General features: G+C 58.4%; 8 protein-coding genes across 8 annotated transcripts in view; 3 read left to right on the top strand and 5 right to left on the bottom strand.

The window, feature by feature from the left end:
- Nucleotides 1-22: 22 nt before the first annotated feature.
- IE81DRAFT_326972 (cytochrome P450) lies at nucleotides 23-1,962 on the bottom strand (the record flags this gene model as incomplete). The annotated part of the gene is made up of 3 exons (XM_025514963.1): nucleotides 861-1,962; nucleotides 609-784; nucleotides 23-537 (listed from the first exon to the last, which is right to left on the bottom strand). Coding segments are annotated over exons 1-3 (1,321 nt in total), but the record flags the coding sequence as incomplete, so codon positions are not given.
- A 204-nt stretch (nucleotides 1,963-2,166) lies between these two features.
- Nucleotides 2,167-4,190, top strand: IE81DRAFT_326971 (homoserine O-acetyltransferase). The gene has a single exon (XM_025514962.1). It carries the CDS (start codon nucleotides 2,624-2,626, stop codon nucleotides 4,127-4,129), a length of 1,506 nt encoding a protein of 501 aa, XP_025366169.1. The 5' UTR covers nucleotides 2,167-2,623; the 3' UTR covers nucleotides 4,130-4,190.
- A 43-nt stretch (nucleotides 4,191-4,233) lies between these two features.
- Nucleotides 4,234-5,983, bottom strand: IE81DRAFT_350562 (hypothetical protein; the record flags this gene model as incomplete). Its single annotated transcript, XM_025516560.1, has 2 exons — nucleotides 4,234-5,106; nucleotides 5,177-5,983. The coding sequence occupies 2 exons, from the start codon at nucleotides 5,981-5,983 to the stop codon at nucleotides 4,234-4,236; spliced, it is 1,680 nt and encodes a 559-aa protein (XP_025366168.1).
- Nucleotides 5,984-8,403: 2,420 nt separating this feature from the next.
- Nucleotides 8,404-10,848, top strand: IE81DRAFT_326968 (MFS general substrate transporter). The gene is made up of 6 exons (XM_025514961.1): nucleotides 8,404-8,978; nucleotides 9,043-9,087; nucleotides 9,162-9,372; nucleotides 9,444-9,543; nucleotides 9,613-10,132; nucleotides 10,222-10,848. Exons 1-6 carry the CDS (start codon nucleotides 8,685-8,687, stop codon nucleotides 10,780-10,782), a joined length of 1,731 nt encoding a protein of 576 aa, XP_025366167.1. The 5' UTR covers nucleotides 8,404-8,684; the 3' UTR covers nucleotides 10,783-10,848.
- A 289-nt stretch (nucleotides 10,849-11,137) lies between these two features.
- On the bottom strand, nucleotides 11,138-13,420 carry IE81DRAFT_57855 (Aspartate/glutamate/uridylate kinase). The gene is made up of 6 exons (XM_025517460.1): nucleotides 13,101-13,420; nucleotides 12,421-13,030; nucleotides 12,250-12,345; nucleotides 11,797-12,177; nucleotides 11,403-11,607; nucleotides 11,138-11,329 (listed from the first exon to the last, which is right to left on the bottom strand). Exons 1-5 carry the CDS (start codon nucleotides 13,205-13,207, stop codon nucleotides 11,488-11,490), a joined length of 1,314 nt encoding a protein of 437 aa, XP_025366166.1. The 5' UTR covers nucleotides 13,208-13,420; the 3' UTR covers nucleotides 11,138-11,329; nucleotides 11,403-11,487.
- Nucleotides 13,421-13,934: 514 nt separating this feature from the next.
- Nucleotides 13,935-15,481, top strand: IE81DRAFT_353758 (O-acetylhomoserine/O-acetylserine sulfhydrylase; the record flags this gene model as incomplete). The annotated part of the gene is made up of 3 exons (XM_025516655.1): nucleotides 13,935-13,976; nucleotides 14,022-14,405; nucleotides 14,462-15,481. 3 exons carry the CDS (start codon nucleotides 13,935-13,937, stop codon nucleotides 15,410-15,412), a joined length of 1,377 nt encoding a protein of 458 aa, XP_025366165.1. The 3' UTR covers nucleotides 15,413-15,481.
- Nucleotides 15,482-16,903, bottom strand: IE81DRAFT_57742 (hypothetical protein). The gene has a single exon (XM_025517459.1). It carries the CDS (start codon nucleotides 16,775-16,777, stop codon nucleotides 15,551-15,553), a length of 1,227 nt encoding a protein of 408 aa, XP_025366164.1. The 5' UTR covers nucleotides 16,778-16,903; the 3' UTR covers nucleotides 15,482-15,550.
- A 349-nt stretch (nucleotides 16,904-17,252) lies between these two features.
- The window catches only part of IE81DRAFT_350557 (Sm-like ribonucleo protein), a gene marked incomplete at both ends in the record, with an annotated part of 826 nt that continues 376 nt past the window's right edge, over nucleotides 17,253-17,702 (bottom strand). Inside the window, 2 exons of the mRNA XM_025516559.1 lie at nucleotides 17,253-17,275; nucleotides 17,419-17,586. Coding sequence (XP_025366163.1) covers nucleotides 17,253-17,275; nucleotides 17,419-17,586 — 191 coding nt within the window. The remainder of the gene's footprint in view (nucleotides 17,276-17,418; nucleotides 17,587-17,702) is intronic.

Genomic DNA, 17,702 nt, shown 5'->3' with positions numbered 1-17,702 from the left:
CCCCGCTCCTCTCCCACACCCACCTTTGGAATGATGTTGCCACGCCAGACGACGTCTTCGTTGGTAAGACGAGGCATGCTGAGACGCAGGGGAGTGCTCAATCGCAGACTCTCCTTGACGGTGGCCATCAAGTAGTCGCTCTTGGCTTGGGAAAAGTCTGGGAAACGCTCGCCCTTGTGCTGCTGCAGGAGGTCATCGTAAGCTTTGCTCTGCGCTTGCGGATTAGCAGCAAGAAAGCCAATGGCCCATTGCATTGCCGAGTGGAAATGCTGGTCTAGTCCTGTGGCGGCCATGCTGTTGCACAGGCTGATCATCTCGTCGTGATTCAGCTTGACCCTCTCTTGAAGGACAATGTTGCCCAACACCGACGGAACATCCTTTCCATCCGCTTGACGCTGCTTTAGCGCTTTCAAGAGTCGATTCATGTAGATGGTGCGCAGTTTGAGCACCGCCTCGCACACATCCCCATCTTCGGGCCGACCAAAGATTCTGAGGGGAGGAAGCCAGTCCTGAGGCATGCCGTGTTGAGAGCGTACGCTGGTGGGGGGGCAGGAAGGAAAATCAGCGGCGGACGATTGCACGAGTGCCAGTGCACACTTCGCACTCACTCGGAACCTCTGCCAATGTAGGTAGACATTTCGTGCAGCAATTCCGGCGTGACGGCTTCGATTTGCTCCTTTGTGGGATCTTGATATCCGTTGGTCCAAGTGGCAGCCAGTTCCCTCCACGAGTCGTCCACTTCCTTTGGCGTCATTCCAAAGTTGACGCCAATTGCCGCCATGCGCTGCAGATGGAACGTGCGAATGAATGGTGAGCGCCCGCTTACAACGCACGCCGCACCAAAGCGGAGAAGCGCTCACAGTGAATCTCCTAATCGTGTCTGCAGAATCGAGCACAGCCCAATTCTGACCATCTCCCACCCTCTCGTTGGATGCTTGGTAGTCGCTGAGCAGTCCTTGAATCAGCTCCCTGCCCATCACTGTGAGCAAGGGAACATAGCTCTCCACGAGCGAATTGTTGAGTGGGGGCAGGCCAGCTTTGCGTTTGCGCTGCGTGACCTCACCCCAAGGTGCGCTGGCCAGAGTCAGCTTGACAAATTGACCCTTGACGACCTGTTGGTGAAAGGTGAAGAGGGTAGGCCTGGAGGAGAAAGAGTCGCCCAGCTTGGCTAGCAGTTCGTGAGCTTCGCGAACCGTATTGATGACCAGCACGCGTTTGCGTCCAAGTCGAATCTGGAAAACTCCGCTCTTGAGCTCTTGAGACCATTTGAGGAATTGTTTGGGTGGGTTCGCCGTGCGCTTGTACACGTGGCCCGTCAAAAAGTCGCCTGGAGGTGAGGGAATGCCTGCTAGCGGGGCAGGTGGCACGATGGATGCCAGAGCTGCGACGAGCACGACCAAGGTGAGGCCGGCTACTGCAGCCAAGAGCAAAGTGGTGGCGCTCCACGGCAGACCAGCGGGCCACACGGCGTAATCGCCAATGATCGTCATGAGGGATCAGGTAAGTTGTGTGCGTGGGTGAGGGCGGACCGCAACTTAGTCGAGGAGCTTCAGAGGATCATTCGTCGACGTTGATTGAAGGCGCGGAGCTGTCACGTCATGGGCGTGCGTCTGGACCTAAATACTCCCAAACGAGTGCGGGGCGATGAGCACGCGCCTGACTCGGGAGAGGAGGTATGCATTGCCCTCATTGGGTGGAGCATGCCAGAGCGTTTGCATTGTGCAATGCTTGCACGCCAGCATTCGAAGTGGGAAGATGTGTACGTCATTGATCCAGTCGGGGGTCTGCTACCGTTGGCCAGCTGTGTGCGAATGTGCGGCATGCCACGGAGGCAGCGCTGCACACAAAGCGAGAAAAAGAGTGAACGACGATGAGGGAATGGCTCGTTCGCTGTCGTCTGAGATCTGCTATGCGAATACACGAATGGTTGGGATTCGTGAGTGAGCGGCGAGTCGCTCATCTCTGCTGAGGATGGCAGAGTCGATCGATCGAGATGGCGTCGCGCCTGCGCCTGCGCGAGCTCAAGCGGCGCGGAATTTCGACGTTAGCGCGGGATGCTGCTGCATGCGAGGTCATGCAGCCAGCCGCTGCCTGAATTGGATCACGAGGCCAAGGCTTCGAGGCAAATGTGAATGAATCACGAATGCATGACGTGTTGAACCATCACACCATCAAGACCAGTCACCAGGATTCAGCAGCAGGCAGCTGAGACGGCGACGATGCGTAGGCCGATCACGGACAGTGGAGGCGATTGGAAGGGGTATAGTGAACAAGTAGTCACCATATCTCGGCTTGTGCAGCGAGCGCACAGCGGGTCTCGCAGTACGCAAAGCTCCTACTCGTCAGAGCGGAGACGGATGCGAAAGGCGGCGGAGGAGGCAGCAAGACGCCGCGCGCAGCAAAAAGCAGGACGGATGATCCACTCTAGCGGGATCGCCTCCCAAAGGGCTCGCACTGCACTGCACTGCACTGCACTGCGAGGGCCTCTGCTTGGAGCGATGTCTCATATGCTGAACCTTGAACGGCAACTTTTGGTCTTGAATGTCGTACAGAGATCGCCTCCATAACCCGCTCACCCAGCACATACGCGCCCGCACACACGCACACGCTCGCAGTCTTCATTATGCCTCGCTACACGCTCTCTCGATTGGTGCTCACCTCTGGTGACGCCCTCTCCCCTGCAGTCCTCGAGTATAGCACTTGGGGTACGTTGAACGAGCAGGGCGATAATTGCATCGTCATCGGTCATGCCATGACGGGCAGCCAGGATGTGCAAGATTGGTGGCCAGGCCTTGTCGGTCCCAACAATGTCCCGCATCGCAAAGAGGAGGCCAGGGATGCGGCTCTATCAAAGGAGAGCGCGGACCCGTTGATACGGAGTCATAATGGCGAAGCAGCACGATCGAGTCCGAGCGCCGCATTTGCAATCGACACTACCAAATACTTTGTGTTTTGCGCCAACATTCTAGGTTCACCTTATGGCTCCAGCTCGCCGCTCAGCATCGACGAGAGGACTGGCAAATGCTACGGTCCTGATTTCCCGCTCACAAACACGCGAGACGATGCCCAACTGCAATTGCATGCGCTCGCACACCTCGGAGTAAAGAGCATCGCTTGCGCACTCGGTGGATCCATGGGCGGCATGCTCGTCCTCGAGCTGGCTCTTGCCGGTTGCGCGGAAGGAGGGGCGTCACCTCGAATTCCTGTGCGAACCTTGATGCCGATCGCGAGCACATTGACGTCTTCATCTTGGATCATGGGCTGGAATGAGATCCAACGGGCGGCCATACAGATGGACCCAGCTTTCGATGAGGGAAGGTACTGCTGGCAAAGTCCGTCGAGAAGATCTTCCGTGGCTGATGCGCGGCGAGGAAGCACCAGCAGCACCGCCAGCAGCACCGCCAGCAGCACCGCCAGCAGCAGCACCGCTGGGCCGGATCTTGGTCTATCGATCGCAAGGCAGATGGCCATGATGACGTTCAGATCGGAAGAAGCTTACAAGCACAAATTTCAGCGTCGCAGCACCTCGTTGGCATCCAGAACGGCAGCAGCGAGAAGCGCAATCTCTCTACCGCCGTCTCCACCCTTGTCGGCTTGTGCGAGCGAAGGGGAAGAGGGACGCGGAAGAAGCAGCGGGGTCAATATCCACGTCGCGAGCGAGGTCGCAAACGATGACGTTCACTCGTCCGCCACTTGGTATCCCACGAGTCGACGCGCCTCCTCCATCAGTCCATCCAGCCATCCATTGCTTGAAGCGACTGTGCAGCCAGTGCAATCGTACCTGCGCTATCAAGGACAGAAGCTCGTCGATCGATTCGATGCAAATTGCTACGTCCACCTGCTGCACAAGATGGACGCGCACGATGTCTTTTATGGACGGGACATCTGCACAGTGAGGCGATTCCTGCGATGCGAGGAGGCCACGCAAGCACTCGGAAAGGAAGGGGAAAAAGTCGTCGTGTTGGGCATACCAACAGACCGACTCTTTGCCTTTTCCGAACAACAGGATATGGCTCGATTTCTAGACTCGGAGCTTTGCGCCATCGAGAGCGTGGACGGTCACGACGCGTTCCTCATCAAGAGAGATCTTGTGGCTTCCAAGATCGAGCAGCTTCTTTGCGTTTCGTGATTCGATTACATGCATGCAATTAGCTCGAAAGGCGTGACGAAAGTGATACAAGATTGGCGAGTATACAAACGAAAGAAAGGGTGGGGGGGGGCAAAAGACTGCGCTCAGCTCAGGTCCATGAATTCTGCTTTCTCGCGCGTGGCAGCGGACGTGGGAGCTGAAGCTGCACCCGCAGTAGGCGGGTTGTGAAGATTGGCTAAATAGTGTGCCATCCATCTCTTGACCTCTTCGTTGACGTCCATGCCTGCAAAGAGATCTTGCGTACCTAACCGAACAGCATCACGATCGGTAGTGGGCGAGCTTGCTTGAGTAATGCAAGTCAGAGGCGAGAGTGGTGAGGTGCAGGAGCCGCTTCCTAGAGTTGTGCTTGGCGTCGTGCCTAGAGTCGTGCTGGAAGGAGCCGTGGGCAGGTCAATGGAGGCCGCGCTGATCTCAGAGCCGCGTCGACGCTGCGCCTTGCCGTCCACCTTTGCCCAGAGATCCTCAATCGAGGCGATAAAGTTTTGGCCATCGGTTGACAGCATGCTCGTCGGCGACCACGATGCCGAGGTCAAGTCGAAATTTGCCGACCTGGGTGCTCCGCCTACGCTTGCAGGGTACACTTGAGCAGAAGCTTGGATGGATGGCGCATCGTTTGTGGTGCTGCCATTGTGAGTAGGGTAGCCTGATTCGGGCCAGTGGTTGGTGCAATGGGACGAGCTGCCCGCCTGACCTGAGGGAACGTTGAGATCGGCGGCCACGTCTGTAGCGTCTACGACGCGTGCTCGATCGGTTGACGAGGCACTTGTCTGGTGACATTGGGGGCAGCTCGAAGCTTCCAGCTCTTGCCGCCACTTTGCTTCATCCGCGACTCTTGCGCGCAATTGGACGACTTCTTGCACAAGTTCAGGAACGGCGTTCAGCACGCCAAGGGCTTTCTCGAGCACTGCGACTTTCGAAGCGCGACCGGGATCGGTGAACAGACGTTCTTCCAGTTGCTGTAGAGTATTCAGAACTTTGCGATGAGACGTAAAGACCGAAGCGGTCGAATCGGCGCAACACACTCACCTCAAAGTACTCTGTGAGGGTCTGACGTCGTGCTCGCTCATTATTCATCCGCATCACTGCTCGTTCCCTACTGCGATTGGACTGACTTTGACGTCGAGATGTGCTGGCGTCGTAGGCACGCATGCTCATGTCGTGGGAGCGGCTGCTTTCATGAGGGGGCGCTTCGAACCTGGCGTGACTTTTGAGATCCTCTTCGATGCTGCTGATGCGTTTGATGGCTCTGCCCCTGCCGTCTTCGGCGGCGCTGGCGGCCGCGCCGTGGTCATGAAGAGTCAATTGGGCGGACGCATTGCAGTCCGCAGGAAAGATGCCCAGCTCGGCTAGGGATTGGGCAGAGATGCCATTGTAGGGAGCGAGTTGCGGTGAGGTGAGGTGAGCATGACCTGCGCAGCTGGACGTGACGTTGCGTGTGGGCGAAGAACGGCCGCTGTTGGCCCGAGAGTAGGAAATAGAGCTCGACCGAGAAGCGGATCTGGACGTGTTGCGCGCGACGCCTCCAGACCCTGCAGCTGCGGCGGTCGTTGCGCCAAGCATCGCAGATGTATTCCCGTTGAAACTGGACTGTCGGATGGATGTGCGAAGAGTAGCGATGGGTCCTCCGCAAGCGCTGTTGCGTCGGTGGCCTCCAGCGCCCATGCCCAACGGCTGCACTTCTTCTCTCGAGTCCGTACTGTGAGACTTGCTGCCGCTCCCACCGCGCAGCCCCTCTTGCGTCGATCTGTTTTGCGTCGTCGAGCTGGACGATGGCATGGAGCAGCCCGCGGCTTCCAAGAGAGGTAACGGTAGCTCGTCTAGACACGACCTCATGATGCGTGTGGATGAGTTGTTGATGGTGTGGGATGCAAAAGGGAATATCTCTCGAAGATGCGCTTTTTGAAGGTCGTTTGAGAGAAATCGGTGAGAGAAATGGAAGGGAGAACGGTCATTGTCTGGGTGAGCGTGCTGCGCAGAGCAATGACCTCGAAATCGAGAATGACCTCACTTTGAACCTTGGATACCACGTAGCCGGCGGCTCGAGTCGAGGAGCGCAGCGCGAGTGTCTGAGCGACTTTGCCGCGGCAATCGAGACGCGAGAGCGCAAATGGTGTGCTCGACCCCAGAAGAAGCTCAAGCCCGAGCTTGTGTATGCAATTTGGTCCCGTGCCTGACGGAAAAGTGCAGCACGGACAAACTTCGCATTGTCCAAGTGTCGAACAATGACTGTCCACAACAAACGTGCCATCACTAGCGCGCTGCGAAGAGTTTCTAAGTAGAGCTGGGCGCAGCGCTACAATTGTCCGGGTTGTGCGTCTTTGCGTTCCCGCAGCCCACACAAAGCCCAAATTCTTTGCGAATCGAATGCAATCCTGGCTGTGCACGTTCATCACGGCAAGGGTCTCGCTCGGCTGCGCATCTCATCTGAAAGGCTGTGTGCAGCACTGAGAGCCACGTACTCGCGATTGTCAGCGCAGCGCAAAGGACTTTCCCATTTTGCGAATGCCAGCGCGATCGTTTGAACGGCTCTGGCAATGTGACGATCGCATCCTGACTGACCATCACAAAAGGGTGGGCAGTCCTGATTTGGCGATCTCGCTGCCGCTTGCCAAGTGACCCGACTTGCAGTATACTAAACGTGAGTACCAAGGCTGAATCTGCACAAACTCCATGTCGACCCTGCTGCTCGGGCAAACGTACAAGCTAGCGCACCAGCAAAGCCTTTCTTCAACCGGAGTCACGGAGTCAAGGAGTGCCGCGAATTTCGGAGGAATAGCGGGCCTCGCCTCGCGTCGGGCAAGCGTGAATTGCTCGACGGGCAGTCCTGATGTCCTCGCGCACTGCGTCATCGATTGGGAGCACCGTCGAGGCACTTGAAAGACTGAATGGCTAGCTTCAACAAAAAAAAAAAAAAGAGGCCGTTCCTCTGACCAGCCACAGCAAAGGATTGGAGGTCCGTGCATCGATCGCGGCGCAAAGCGGAGGAACAGGGGAAAGGCGGATAGGGTGGTAGCCGAACTTTGATGAACTTGCTCCTTCCTCCACGGGTCGTGGCTCGAACCTTGGGTGGGCAATATCTCCGCACAGTTGCTTCAAGCCTGCGGGGTTGTGCGACGGACGGCAAGGCAAGTGTGAATGGAAACAGCCGCTGCAGATCCATGCACAGCCGCGCTCGCTGCACCGCATCGAAGCGGCGGGTGAAAGCTTCTTCTGGGTGTTTCGTGCTTGCGGTGCGATTTACACGTCTCTACTGTACAATACGAATGTCAACCTGGCACGCGCATCTAAACTGTACATGCCTGTGAGGCCCTCATCACGGCTTTGCAACTCCGACGATCGCGAGGGGACGATCCAAAGCTTGTTTCGAACAGCTCTGATGTGGTCGCTCCTCACGCAAGCTCCATCGCGTCTTGCAAGGCGACAAGGGGCGCAACGCGCGCAACGCGGCAAGTGGGCGTGGGAGCCGGGCGAATGGGAGAGGGGCTTCGGCCAGCCGGTCCTACTCGGAAAGGGCCGCGAGGCGGAGCATTCACAATGAATCAGCGCCGTTTCAAGTCGAGCAGACTCGATGAAAGTGTAGGCGACCCCCCCGGGCATGATGTCGTGATTCGCATCGCAGCGCGGGGGAAACTGGTTTGCATTCGTGTTTTCACTACATTGGCGTTTCACGACTCAAACTCGTCTCTCGGGCGGTTTCGTTGACGCAGCGGTTCTGACACGGCTGCTCATCGTTGCTTGCTGGTCATGCAAGGATCAAGAGAGGTCACAGCCGGAGATGCGCTGTGGACACGCAGTCACGTCCAAACGCATGCACGGTGACGGAAATTCGCGAATGTGCATCACGCCGCCATGCAGCATGCATGACTTGGCCGAGAGATCTCGCTGCTGGTTGGGATCGGATCACGAATCGAATTCACGATTCCATTCCGTGACTCTTTCCAACGGTCGCTCGCTCCTGGCAACGTGCACAGACGCACACACGGTTGGGTGCGCAGTCGTGCGAATGCAAATAGTCGAGGAATCTTGATCTTGATTGACCCTCTTGCTTTCAGCATCCGTGACTGCTTGACAGCGCCAAACGGCTCATCTCATCTCCCGCTCGATGCGGAGGGCAAATGACAATGACGCAAGCGCGCTAGGTTGCGCGATGCATGCACAGGCGTGGACGCTAGTTCTGGGTGCATATAGGCCTCGTGTCGTGCCTTACTGCATGGGGCTCTGCTTTTGTATTCTTGATTGTACGGTATAGCATGCGAAGAATTCACGTCCGTCAGAGGACAGTCACAGTCGCGCTTTGCTGTGCGTCGGAGTTTCCCCATTGCGCAAGACGAACCGCCATCGGCACGTTCGACATCATGTGGAGTGGCCCCATTACTCATCTCGATCTCCCATTCGGCGATGAGCGCATGTTGGATGGACTGTTGCGCACGCAAGAGCAGAGGCGGAATGACTTCAAGAAGGTCATTTCCAAACGCAGCCCTCGACCACGATCAGCCAGCAGCACATTGGCTACCGCTTTTCCAAACAGTCCATCATGGTCACCACAAAAGAAAGCGCCCCGCTCACAATCCCGGCAGACGAGGCGCAAGCTGGTGCTTCGAGTTCCAGCCCTCATAGTGTGAGCGATGGCGATGGCGAAGCAACAGCGTGCAACGATACCGGCGAGGACGTCGAGGTGGAACGGGGAGCCAAATCGAGAGCAAAGGCAGAGGCTCTGGAGAATTCAGCGCAAAACGACACGTCCGAGCAAACGTTGAGCATCGACGATTTGCCATGGGCAAATCCCCGCAATTGGCCCTACTTGAAGCGGGCAGCGATAGCAGTCGTGGTGAGTGCGATGCGCGGATGCAGCACTCGTCGGACCGCGGCTGATGCTACCATGCGCTTCGCAGATCTGGCTCTGCATTGGACCCGTCGACATGACCGCAGCTGCGTATGTGAGCAGCATCAATACTGACACCTGACTCGACTCGCAACAGCTCACCTCTTGTACGCATGTCCGCCCGCTCAGAGCGGAGGGACGGAGCAGATCATCGAAGAGTTCCAAGTCACACGGGTTGTAGCCGTGCTGGGCGTTTCTCTAGCAAATCTGGGCATCTCGATTGGTCCCGTCATCGGTGCGCCTCTAAGCGAGACATTTGGTCGCAAGCCAGTCTATCTCGTCTCCATGGCTGGTTTCGTAGCATTCTCTGCAGCTAGCGGAGGTGCAAGGAATATCCAAAGTGCGTCCCGTCGATGCTTGTATCGCCCCGCGCGCGTGAAGGAGCGCTTGCTCACTCGGCCCCATCCGCAGCGCTCCTGATCACTCGGTTTGTGAGCGGCCTCTTTGCCGGTCCGCCCTTTTCCGTGTGCGGAGGCTCGCTTGGTGACCTCTTTACAGATGAAGAGCGCGGGTGAGTTGAGTGTCGCCATGAGCGTCGCGAGTGTCGCCTCACCAGTAGCCCCACGCCTCCGCCGCACAGACCTTGGGTGGCCATTTTCACGCTGATGCTCCAAGGCGCGCCATCCATCGCCCCAGTGTGGGCCAATTGGATGGGTCAGACGGTATCATGGCGGTGGATCCTCTACGCCATTGCTATCTTTGCAGCCTTTGACCTCGTGCTGCTCTGTCTGATTCCCGAGACGCAGCCCGGCATCATTGTCCGCAATAATGCGCAGAGGTTGCGTCAGGAGAGGGGCGCAAAGAGCGAAGAGACTGCAACGCCAGCGGTTAGCAAGCTCGCTGCGCGCTTGCGACCGAAGCTGCAGACATCGAAAGACGGGCCTGACGAGAGGCATGCAGAGCACCAGCTCAACGAGAAGCTCGATGCTTCGCAGGGACAAGTGTATGCCCCCATCGAATTTGATCACCGACCGCTGTGGCGCAAAATCACCTCCACACTGGCTAGACCGCTGGTCATGCTGGTCACCGAGCCGATGCTGCTGTCGACGACCATCTACCACGCGTTCATATACTCTTTGTTGTTCATGCTGCTCGAGATTGTGAGTAGCGCGCGCGCGCACGCACGCACTCGTGCTCACTCGCGCTCACACCCGCTCACACCCGCTCACACCCACGCACATCCACGCAGTACCCGCTCGTATACGAACGCATCTACTCGCTCTCGCTGGGTTTGTCTGGAACAGCATTCGTGGCACCGTGGCTCGGTAATGCGCTTGGCGTGGTGTGGTACTTTGCCATCATCGGACCAAAGTACGCCAAGCTGTCCAAAGAAGGGCACGCGACACCCGAGACTCGACTGCCCAGCATGGTCATTGCCGCCATCCTCTTGCCTGTCGCGCTTTTTTGGTTCGCGTACACGACCTACCCGAGCGTGCATCCAGTCGTATCCATGGCCTCTGGAGTGCTCGTAGGTGCAGGAATGGTGTTGCTGCAGCTCGCTCTGAACGCCTACTATATCGATGTGTACGCCCCATCAGGCAGGGCGGCATCGGCACTGGCAGCCAACGTCATGCTTCGCAACCTCTTGGCCACCGCATCGCCCCTCTACACCACGCCCATGTACGACGCCTTGGGTGCGCAAAACGCGAGCGTCATCCTCGCAGCCGTGGCTTGCTTGGGTTTGCCAATGTCCCTCTTGCTCATTTGGAAGGGCAAGCAGTTGAGACAGAAGAGCAAGATTGCGCAGTGACGGCGCCGTGCCGTTAGAGTAGATTCTCGCAAATGTATGGATCGCATGCTTGACGCGAATTTGAATAGATTTTTGCATTGCATGCTTGGCGCGAGGCGCGGTCCGAGTACGATCCCCGCGCGCGCGAGCGGCCAACTATAGTGATTCGTGACAAGCTTGCCTGAGCAAGGGAGAAGCGGTCGGTGCCCCAGGCGCTGACGACGTAGCACAGGACCCTGACACGCAGCGCCTCTGAGGACATTGGCTGACGACGCGCGACGCGCGACGCGAAGATGCAGGCACCCTTGCGCTATGGCATGGCATTGCGACTATAAGGAGGTTCACGCCGTGCCTAGAAACCGCCGCTGGCGAGAGCTGCATGCACTCGCCTCACATTCTCTTCGGCGTTGCAAGAGCGCACCGCAAACAGCGTGGTGAGGGGGAATGCGCACATCGAGATGGATAATGGTGGGGGTTGTATGGCAGGAAGCGCGACGCACAGCTTGGCCGTGGCGTCGTCTCGGCTTCCTGTGAGAGCGAGCAGCGTTACTGCTTCATCTCGAACGAGCTGCGCGGCGGGAGGGGGTACAAGGGTGAGCAACTGCGCACACGCACGCACTCGCGTACACGCACGCACGCACCTCGACTTTCGAGGATGCTGCCGCTTGCGTCAGCCTCGTGAGCTCTGCGGGATTTGCCTGCAGCCAGACGGTCATTGCTTCTCCATCAGACTGGGTCGCAATAGCCCTTGCAAAGTCGCCGCGGGAAACCTCTGCGGCCAAGGCGACTGCTGCCGGTGAGCCGAGCGCGTGAGTGATCAAGTGAACGTTGGGCAGAAGAGAAAGACTGAAGCGGGATGCGTGTCCCGATGAGAGGGCCGCTTCGTCAGTGACGCCATCAATGACAGTGCCTGGATCCTCGGGGAACAGCACGTGCTGCACCTTGATGCGTACACTCTTGTCGACCTTGAGGGCCTATGGAGGCGGTGACGCGCGTGAACAATACAGTGACTCTGAGAAAAACAGTCAAGCTCACCTCTGCATTGATGACTTCGTTTCCGTACTTTGCCAGTTCATGCGCCTCTCTCCTCGTGATGGCGGAGATGACTTTGGCGTCGGCAGCCACGTTCGGATTTGCCTGCAGAATTCCAGCCACCTCTTTCCAAATAAACATGCACGACACGCTGAGCGCATCGGCACACAAGGAAGCGCACCGATCGCTGTACCCACGGCCGACGGTTTCGAGCAGGGCGTACGGCAAGGGTCCATAGTAGCCAGGCACGACGAGCACGCGCGAGGAATTGTGCGCGAGCTCATCGCGTATCGCCCGGACGACGCGCTCTTCGACCTGGTCGGCACTGCACGTGTCCCAGTCCAGCGCGAGCGAGTCGAGCCTGACCACCGAGGCGTCGAGGTGCTAAAAGAAGACGCGCACCGCGTCAGAAGGGCATTTAGCAGACGCGGGCGCGGCGTGCGCGAAAAGACACACCTTGCTGCAGAGTGCTGCAGTCAGCACTCTCGTCGACCACAACTCTCCAAAGGCGACGATGCGTTCCTTCATCTGGGCGCTCAAGAATCCAAGAGTCTAGCGGGTGCGAGCGGGCAGAAGGAATGTCAGCTTGGAGATGGCGGGAGAATTCCTGGCAAGAGAAGTATTCACCTCGACGGCAGCCAAGACTGCGTACAGCTCGTCGAAATCGCAAGACAGATCCGACAGGCACTTTTCCGCGATCGACGCATCTTGGCAGTGAGTGCGCACGGCGGCAAAGTGGTCTTCTTGGAGTGCTTGGATGTCCGAAAGCCAGCCAAATTCCTCTGCTGTGCGCGGATCAAATCGTTCGTCTACCGAAGCCCGACTGCTGGGGGGACTCTCTTGAATGTCGGCAAAATCTATCAAGGAATTGCGCATCGAGGACAGCGTCGAGGATGTCCTTGTGCTCGCCGAGGATGCCCTGGTGCTCGCACTTGTGGAGCGCTCTCGAGCGCGGTCCAACAGCGCCGACGTGACGCGGTCCAGCGGTACGCCTGAAGGGTTCTGGAGAGGTGAGAGCAGAGGTGACCGTAAAGGAGCTGGATCTGCCTGCGCAAAGCAGTCCAAGCGCCAGCGCTGATCTCGACCGCGTGCGTCAGAGGCGCGACGCTGTGAGGTGCCACGCGACTCGGCGGCCTTTTCCGCCGCTTCGAGCAACGTGGAAGTGGTGCCTTTTGCTTTGGATGCGAGCGATCTGGCACTGCACACGATCACGAGGCGCTCCGAAGTCGCACGGGGGCTGTGGGGAGGCGGAGGCCGGCGTGAGCGCGGGCTTCCGCTCGCTGTGCTGTGCTTTGTACAATACTCACGCGACGATATTGTCGACGATGTGATCGAGATACCGTGCGATGGAGGTGCCTCCAATCTTGTGCACGCTCCATGGCAAGGAAGCGCTTGCTTGCGGTAGAGACTCCATGGTGGCAGCTGTTTCCGTGGAGGGAGGATAGGGGGCTGACAGCGTTAGAGACCAGAGATCGCTGGCTACCGGCCCGTATATGAGAGAGCGTCATCGCGGTCGCTAGATTGCGGTGTGTGCTAATTGACATTGAGATGTTTTGCCTTTCGCTCCGAGTCGCTGTACTGGCCTTTCGCTCCGAGTCGCTGTACTGGCCGGTCATTCTTGATTATTTTGCGACTCGGCGCACGGCGCACGGCGCACGTGACGCGCTAAAGATTCCAAAACTTCTCCATCTCGTATGCAGCAGCTGATCAAACGCGCTAGCTGCTGGCCTCGAGGCGCGCGCGCAAGGCGCACCAGCTCGACGCGTGCGAACACGAGGCGATCTCTGCGGGGAAACTTTTGATATTATTGCGCGCGGCTGGATTGCGCAATGCGATCACGCACGCGTAGTTGGATTGAGCATACGCGCAGCTGGAATGAGCATAGGCACAGCTGGATTCCGATCACGCACAGTCGGATTGAGGGTTGCCATCCGATGTGGTCTCGCCTTGCACTGGCAGTGGAATGCTGTGCTCGTGACTCTGGTGTGAGGACGACACGGGCGCAAAATGCCGTCAGCTTGCGTTGCGCAAAGCTGATCTCTTAAAAGGGTCGCCGCGAGGGCTCGTGATCGTGCTCAAGCACGGTGCCCCTCAGTAAGTACGCCTTCTCTGCGCCTTCTCTGCGCCTTCTCTACGCAACCATGGCACCAGCTATCCACTCGGATCAGAGCTACGGCCACGACGTCTCCGCCGCGACTCCGGCGGCTCCTCACAAAACTCCCGTCAAGGGCATCAAGCCCCACAATCCGCAATGGGGCTTCTCCACCCAGCAGCTGCACGCTGGTCAGAGGCGGGGCGATCCGACGACCAATGCCAAGGCAGTTCCCATCTACCTCACCTCCAGCTTCATCTTTGACACGCAAGCTTCCGGCGCTGACCTGTTCGACATTGGCAAATCTGGAGGCGCGGGGTCCAACATCTACTCACGGATTGGCAACCCGACTTGCGAAGTATTTGAAGAGAGGATCGCCATGCTGGAAGGTGGTTCAGCAGCTGTTTCGACATCGAGCGGCCAGTCGGCGCAGTTCATGGCGATTTCGACGATCTGCGAGTCGGGCGACAACATCGTCACTACCCCATACCTATACGGCGGTACGCACAATCAGCTCAAGGTGCGTAGTAGCGAGCCCTGGCGCGTGAACGGGCGCTGAAACTTTTTGCCCAACAGGTGCTGCTGTCACGCTTTGGCATCGAGGCGCGCTTTGCAGCATCGGACAAGCCTGCCGATCTGGAGAAGCTGATCGACGAAAAGACCAAGGCGGTGTACATCGAATCCATCTCCAACCCTCGATGGAACGTTCCCGATATTCCAGCGATTGCGCGACTGGCAAAGAGCTACGGCATCGTCACCATCTGCGACAATACGTTTGGAGCTGGAGGCTACCTTTGCAAGCCCATCGATTTGGGCGTCGATATTGTCGTCGAGAGCGCGACCAAGTGGATTGGCGGGCACGGTACCGTCATCGCTGGTGTCGTCATCGATGGAGGTCGCTTCGACTGGGGAGCCAGCAAGAGATATCCGTCCATGACGGAGCCGTTGGAGGGTACGCACGGAGGTGGAAATTGGCTTGGCGCATCGCTCATCGGCAAACGCTTCTGGGAAGTCTTTGGCAACAAGAGCTTTGCGATGCGTCTCCGATTCGAGATATTAAAAGACATGGGAGCTTGCCTGTCGCCATTCAACGCTTTCATGTGCCTGCAAGGTCTCGAGACCCTCTCTTTGCGGGTGCAGAGAACCGTCGATAACGCGCTGGCTTTGGCGCAATGGTTGGAATCGCATCCCAAGTGCGCCTGGGTATCCTACCCGGGCTTGGAGTCGCACGAATCGCACGAGAGGGCCAAGGAGTTGCTGCACAATGGATTTGGAGGGGTATTGTCGCTGGGCGTACGCGGAGACGGAGGCAAATTTACAGAAGCTCTGCAATTGGCTTCGCACCTGGCAAACGTGGGCGATGCGCGGACATTGGTGATTCATCCAGCCAGCACCACCCACGCAGCCCTTGGCGACGAGGAACTCCAGGTGGCGGGCATCGGCAAGGACATGCTGCGTGTAAGCGTCGGCATCGAAGATTTGCGGGATATCGTGGACGATTTTCGGTGTGCCTTTGAAGCCATCTAGGCGGCGCGCCTTTTGAAGCCATCTAGGCGGCGCGCCTTTGAAGCCATCTAGGCGGCGCGCCTTTTGAAGCCATCTAGTAAGCGTTTGCCCTGCCAATGCATGCATGCTCCATAACGCGCCCGCGCGCGCGCGGACTCGTCACTCTGGTGCCGCCGTGACCCCCTCTCGAATGACTTTGTTCGCCGCCGCGTACACTCTCCTTTCGAGCGCCTCGTCTGCCTGCGCTTTGCTTGCCTTCGCCTCATGCTCGTCCCACGCATCGCGATTGTCGAGCCATCGCTCCTGCACATCGCCAGCATCGCCCCATCCCTCGACCTCACCAGCCGCTGTGCCAAACAGTGCAGCTGCTGTCGCCGCACCTGCGCGAGGTGGCACCATGCCAGTGGTGGCGTACAGACTTCCCGGCTGAAATCGTTCGTATCGCTCCTGCTCCGTCTCTTGAGGCGCGCTGCTGCTGCTGCCGCCTTGCCCCGCAAAGACGTAGCCGCCAGCCTTGTCAACAACGCGAGTGAGGCGCAGCATGCTCCGCTTGTCCTCCACTGCCAGCGTCTCGAAGCCCACCAGCCCAAAGTCTTCTACCAGTTCGCAGATCCTCTCGTTGAGCCGAGTGTGGCGCGGTGAGGTGCTCGTTGCATCCACGTCTAGCAAGCGGGACAAGTCTTGAGCGTGGGTGTAGTACGACAGGTTGAAGAGCATGCCGTCGTCGCGTGCTCCCGGCATCGAGGAGGATGCGAGATCGTGTGCGCCTCCGTCGTCGTCGTCGTCGTCGTCTTCGTCGTCATCCTCGACGTGCGCGCCACCCACCACATCCCCCAGCAAGTCGATCTTGGATAGCACATTGATATGAGGCAGCTCGAGAGCGAGCATGGCGCGGAGGCTGAGCAGGACGAGGGAAATGTAGCGCGAAACGTCGGTGATGTGGGAAGCGTCGACGAGGTGCAGCGCCACCAGCCTGTAGCCCGCCTGGCTCTCCACTTGCTGAATGATGCTTCTAAGCGACGCATGATTCGTGCTCAGCTCCACTTGTCCGGGAATGTCAAAGATGACGTAAGCGTCGCGATCATGGTCCAACAAGGCGCGCAAGCCATCCAAGAGCCAATGGATGTTCTGCTCGAGGTACTCGATGCAGTACAGCAGCGCACCATTGGGACCCAGATGCAGCTCCTCCATCACATCCTGCACCCTGATCAACGTATTGATGTCGAGCGATGCGGTGTAAGGTGACCTGCTGGCGCCATCGTTTGCAGGATCCAGATTGACCACGTGAGCTTTGCGACCGAGCGCAGCCAGGAAATCCTTTGCACCCGCGCAATACGTCGTCTTGCCTGCTCCTGGCGAGCCGACGACCAGCTGGCCGAAAGGCATCGCGGGGGGGTGGTGCGTGTGTGCGTGTGTGCGTGTGTGCGAGCGGGTGGGTGTTGAGATTGCGCGTGAGGGGTGAGATTGCGCGTGAGGGGTGAGAGTGCGCGTGAGGGGTGAGATTGCGCGTGAGGGGTGAGAAGGAGGACGAGGCGGGCAAGTCGCGCGCGGGAAAGATGTTTTGCGCGCGCGCGCGCGCCTGCGTGGAGGCAGAAAAGCTTGTATAGCAGCAGCGCATACATCCGCGCCTCTTGCACGCACGCGATGGTGGGGAACGCGGGCGATGGCTTGATTGTGCTGGGAGCGCTAGCTTAAGCGCCCGGTGGGTCATTCACATTCAAGATTCACGAGTGGGTGAATCACGCATCACCAATCGCGAATCGATTTACGTGACTTGTACATTCATCAGTCACAGTCGCGAGTCACAAGCGCGAGGTCGTCGATGTTATCGATTTGATGAGCTGCTCGTACGTTTGCACGTTCAAGCTGCGGTGATGTACAGCACTGGAGGGGGATGGGGGGCGCATGCGATGCCACACCATGTGAGCCCTTGGGCACACTCACGCTCCTCATGCCAAGCCATGGCAGCCCTCAGGCCAACCCGTCCGCCCGTCCGCACGCACGCACGCCCGCCCGCGCACACTCACCATTGTTGCCCCTCACAAACGCATCACCGTAAGCATTTCTCTGCCTGCCCTCTACCCATTCCGTCGTGTCTTCCAGCGCAATGTTCATGTACCCATCCAAGCACGTCAAGATGCCGTGATAGTCCACCCCTGAGTTCAGGCGAACGACGACTGGTTTGCCGATCACGTCTGGCGCGCGTGCGAGAGTGGGCGAGTGTGAGCGGCATCACCGGAGCGAGGATCAGACCGGGGGCTCCAATCCATCGCGCGAGTGTGAGCGGCATCACCGGAGCGAGGATCAGACC

Source organism: Ceraceosorus guamensis, assembly GCF_003144195.1.
Source record: "Ceraceosorus guamensis strain MCA 4658 unplaced genomic scaffold IE81scaffold_156, whole genome shotgun sequence".
Classification (NCBI taxonomy): domain Eukaryota; kingdom Fungi; phylum Basidiomycota; class Exobasidiomycetes; order Ceraceosorales; family Ceraceosoraceae; genus Ceraceosorus; species Ceraceosorus guamensis.
The sequence above is the reverse complement of the archived record's forward strand: the minus strand, read 5'-3'. Positions and strand labels throughout refer to the sequence as shown.